The 5,022-nt window shown below is 48.6% G+C and overlaps 1 protein-coding gene across 1 annotated transcript in view; it reads left to right on the plus strand.

The window, feature by feature from the left end:
- RCC1L (RCC1 like) overlaps window positions 1-5,022 on the plus strand; it is a 30,805-nt gene that overhangs the window by 8,745 nt on the left and 17,038 nt on the right. Inside the window, exons 5-6 of the mRNA XM_017543338.2 lie at window positions 1,235-1,286; window positions 3,253-3,337. Of these exons, the coding sequence (XP_017398827.1) occupies window positions 1,235-1,286; window positions 3,253-3,337 (137 nt within the window). The remainder of the gene's footprint in view (window positions 1-1,234; window positions 1,287-3,252; window positions 3,338-5,022) is intronic.

The following is a 5,022-nucleotide window of genomic DNA, read 5'->3' on the forward strand; positions in this document are numbered from 1 at the left end:
TGCCTCAGCCTCCCAAAGTGCTGGGATTATAGGCGTGAGCCACCGCACCCAGCCAAGTGTTAAACATTTCTAGGGAGATGACTGTGGTAAACCTGTGGGGCAGTCAGAGGCATGTCTGAGAGGGGTCCGTGAGGACTCACTGGAAAGCTGGGAGAATGCTTTCTGTTTCAGGTTGAGCGCCATGCATTAGCTTCATGGGAGAGAAGGGGTCATGACCATTGGTTTTGATGTGTAGAACTTCTTCGGATGAATTTTTTTTTTGAGATGGAGTCTCAAACTGTTGTCAGGCTGGAGTGCAGTGGCGCGATGTCAACTCATTGCAACTTCCGCCTCCCAGATTCAAGCGATTCTCCTGCCTCAGCCTCCCGAGTAGCTGGGACTACAGGGATATGCCACCACACCTAGCTAATTTTTGTATTTTTTAGTAGGGACGGGGTTTCACCACATTGGCCAGGATGGTCTTGATCTCTTGACCTCATGATCCGCCTGCCTCGGCCTCCCACAGTACTGGGATTATAGGCATGAGCCATTGCGCCCGGCCTTCTTTGGTTGAATTTTTACAATTTAAGTTTTGATTTTACCAAATTGATTTTTAAGCATTCCCCTTTATTTCAGTTTTTTTCATTTTACTTTTTATTTATTTTTTGTTTGTTTTTTTGAGATGGAGTCTTGCTCTGTCACGCAGTCTGGAGTGCAGTGGTAAGATTTAGGCTCATCGCAACCTCCGCCTCCCAGGTTCAAGTGATTCTCATATCTCAACCTCCCGAGTAGCTGGGACTACTGGCGCGTGCCACCACATCAAGCTAATGTTTGTATTTTTAGTAGAGATGGGGTTTCATCATGTTGGTCAGGCTGGTCTCGAACTCCTGACCTCAAGTGATCGGCCCCCCCTTGGCCTCCAAAAGTGGTGGGATTACAGGTGTGAGCCGCTGCGCGCGCCCAGCTAGTTCTGTTCATTTTAGTGTTTAAAACGTTTCCGTCTTGTTCCTTGTGTGATGTTGGAGGGCCTTAACACCACTTCTGCTGCGGGTTAAGATTACCTGGGATTTTGTTTTGTTTTGTTTTACCCTCATGGCCAGGCCTAACTCAGCCTCAAATTTGACCTTGAGAGTTCCCCTACCAGTTACTGTGTCGGGGTGGATGGACCATCAGTTAGGGGTGACAGGGAAAGGGCTGTCCGGTTGCTTGTCAACGACCACATCTCTTGCTTCTTCCCATTTTTCCCTGGCTGTAGTGAAAGTCACAGAGTCCACAGAATGCAGGACTTCGACGGACAGGTGGTCCAGGTAAGAGAGAGGGGCCGAGAGCTGCTGGTTCTGTTCCTAGGGGTGCTTTGGAAAAGTCGAGATTTGGGTAAGGTGATGGCAAATTTTCTGAATCAATAAATTATTTTAGTAGAAATTATAGCCTGCTTACTATAGGCCAGGATTTATGCTAGATTCTAGGGATACAAAGTTTAATAAGATTTTGGAGCCAAGTGTGGGGGCTCATCCCTGTAATCACAGCACTTTGGGAGGCTGAGGCGGGTGGATCACCTGAAGTCAGGAGTTCCAGACCAGCCTGGCCAACATGGTGAAATTCCATTTCTACTAAAATACAAAAATTAGCCGGGTACAATGGCACATGCCTGTAATCTCAGCTACTCGGGAGGCCGACGCACAGGAATTGCTTGAACCTGGGAGATGTAGGCTGCAATGAGCTGAGATAGCATCACTGCACTCCAGCCTGGATGACAGAGCAAGACTCTGTCTCAAAAAAAAAAAAAAGGATTTTTGGAGATGATACTCCAGTGGGTGAACAAGGTGAAAGCTAACTGAGGTCAGATGCGGTGGCTCATGCCTGTAATCTCGGCGTTTGGGGAGGCTGAGGGAAAAGGTTCACAGCACTTGCCGTATTCATGTATGTGTGCATTGCAGTATTTATTATAGGCACCTACCAGGAGCCAGGCACCATTCCGGGGATGAGAATAAAATGGAGAGCAAAATACAGCCAGCCTAGAACACCATGGCACTGATTACCCTATGATACGGCTGGCTTTTTGGTTTTATTTTAAAATTTTTTAGAGGCAGGGTCTCACTCTGTTGCCTGTGGTGGTATACAGTGGCGCGATCATAGCTCACTGCAGCCTTGAGCTCTTGGGCTCAAGTGATCCTCTCGCCTCAGCCTGCTGAGTAGCTGGGTCTACAGGCATGCATCACCATCCCTGGCTATTTTTTTTAAAGACACAGGTTCTCACTGTGTTGGCCAGGCTGGTCTCAAACTCTTGGCCTCAAGCCATCCTCCAGCCTTGGCTTCCCAAAGGGTTGGGATTACGGGTGTGGCCACCATGCCTGGTTTCCTTCACCTATTAGATTGAGTAACTTTGTGCAAGTTAGCAGATATCTCTGATTTTTTTTTTTAATGCAGTGGCATGATCTTGGCTCACTGCAGCCTCCACCTCCTGGGTTCAAGTGGTTCTCCTGCCTCAGACTCCCGAGTAGCTGGGATTACAGGTGTGCACCACAACACCAGCTAATTTTTGTATTTTTAGTAGAGATGGGGTTTCACCAGATTGGCCAGGCTGGTCTCAAACTCCTGGCCTCAGGTGATCCACACGCCTCAGCCTCCCAAAGTGCTGGATTACAGGAGTGCATCACTGCACCCGGCTGAGATTCAGTTTCTTACTAGGTGGTTTTGGTTATTGACTTAGCACAGTGTCTGGCATAAACATTGTTCAATAAATGGTGCTTTTTATTAGGCAGTTAGAAAAATGAGTCTGGAACTAAGTAGAGTTGTGGAGACCGGAGATCACAGTGCAGAGGCAACTGTTAAGTGGTGGGAATGGGTACCATCTCCCAGGGTGGCCTGAGGAGTGAGGAGAGAAGAGGGCAGGAGACAGACCCTGGAGAGAGCTGCCAACACAGAAGGGGCTGAGTGCCTGAGCAAGGCTGGAAGCTGTGAGAGAGTAGGAGAGGGCTGGGAGGAGAACGTTATGGACGAGGGGTGGTTCTCTGGAGATGGCATGGGATGGACGGCAGAGCTCTTGGATTTGCTCCTTTGGAGAGCCGCATTTTACTTTAACACGAGCTGTTTCAGTGCAGTGAGAGATTGGTGGATTGAGAAGGAAGAAGAGAGCATGGAGCAGCCTGCCTGGACCGTGCTCCGGGTGCCCAGGAGCGGTATGCCATGGTGCTGGTCCTTCGGCTCTTTGGAATAGGACAACAGGGTTCTCAGCATTTCTTCTCATCCCCCTTACCTCTGTTTGTCTGCTAGGTGGCCTGTGGTCAGGATCATAGTCTGTTCCTGACGGATAAAGGAGAAGTCTATTCTTGTGGATGGGGCGCTGATGGGCAAACAGGTAACGCCTTTCCCTGCACTGGGGTTGTGAAAGTTCTCAGCCTGTGTCATGTGGAGCTATGAGCTCTACGGCCTTTATGGGCTAAAACCCTCCTTCCTTAATTCAGCTCTTACCTCTTATCTCTTTCTGGGGAATACTGTTCTTTTTTGAGACAGAGTCTCTGGTGCCATTGCCCAAGTAGAGTGATCATGGCTCACTGCAGCCTCAAACTCCCAGGCATAGGTGATCTCCCACCGCAGCCTCCAGAGTAGCTGGGACAACAGGTGTGAGCCACCACCCCCAGCAAATTCTTTGTATCACAGGGTTTTGCCATGTTGCCCAGCCGGTCTTGAACTCCTGACCTCAGGCAGTCTGCCTGCTGTGGCCTCCTGGTATGCTGGGACTCCAGGCAGGAGAATCCTATTGTTTTGCATCCCTTCCATTCCCCTCACCCCTGGCTCCTATAGCAATGAACTGAGAAAGCATTGGGGCATCTTTGGCCACTCAGCAGAGGAGTTCTGAGTCTTTCAGAAACAAGAACAAGCTGTTTGAGTCTTTAAAAAAAGTTTTTAAGCCGGCGTGGTGGCTCATGCCTGTAATCCCAGCACTTTAGGAGCCAGAGGCAGGTATATCACAAGGTCAGGAAGTTCAAGGTCAGCCTGGCCAATGTGGTGAAACCCTGTCTCTACTAAAAATACCAAAAATTAGCTAGGTGTGGTGGTTGGCACCTATAACCCCAGTTACTCGAGAGGGGCCGAGGCAGGAGAATTGCTTGAACCTGGGAGGCAGACATTGCAGTGAGCTGAGAGCATGCCACTGCACTGTAGCCTGGAGACAGAGCAAGACTCCATCTCAAAAAAAAAAAAAAAAAGTTTTAAAAATTGTATTTGTTTTTAGAGACAGGGTCTTGCTCTGTTGCCAAGACTGGAATGCAGTGGTGCAATCATAGTTCCCTGCAACCTTGAACTCCTGGGCCCAAGTGATCCTCTTGCCTCAGCCTCCCAAAGTGCTGGGATTATAGGCGTGAGCCACCGCACCCAGCCAAGTGTTAAACATTTCTAGGGAGATGACTGTGGTAAACCTGTGGGGCAGTCAGAGGCATGTCTGAGAGGGGTCCGTGAGGACTCACTGGAAAGCTGGGAGAATGCTTTCTGTTTCAGGTTGAGCGCCATGCATTAGCTTCATGGGAGAGAAGGGGTCATGACCATTGGTTTTGATGTGTAGAACTTCTTCGGATGAATTTTTTTTTTGAGATGGAGTCTCAAACTGTTGTCAGGCTGGAGTGCAGTGGCGCGATGTCAACTCATTGCAACTTCCGCCTCCCAGATTCAAGCGATTCTCCTGCCTCAGCCTCCCGAGTAGCTGGGACTACAGGGATATGCCACCACACCTAGCTAATTTTTGTATTTTTTAGTAGGGACGGGGTTTCACCACATTGGCCAGGATGGTCTTGATCTCTTGACCTCATGATCCGCCTGCCTCGGCCTCCCACAGTACTGGGATTATAGGCATGAGCCATTGCGCCCGGCCTTCTTTGGTTGAATTTTTACAATTTAAGTTTTGATTTTACCAAATTGATTTTTAAGCATTCCCCTTTATTTCAGTTTTTTTCATTTTACTTTTTATTTATTTTTTGTTTGTTTTTTTGAGATGGAGTCTTGCTCTGTCACGCAGTCTGGAGTGCAGTGGTAAGATTTAGGCTCATC

The sequence above is a fragment of the Cebus imitator genome, unplaced genomic scaffold (genome assembly GCF_001604975.1).
Source record: "Cebus imitator isolate Cc_AM_T3 unplaced genomic scaffold, Cebus_imitator-1.0 Scaffold153, whole genome shotgun sequence".
NCBI lineage: Eukaryota > Metazoa > Chordata > Mammalia > Primates > Cebidae > Cebus > Cebus imitator.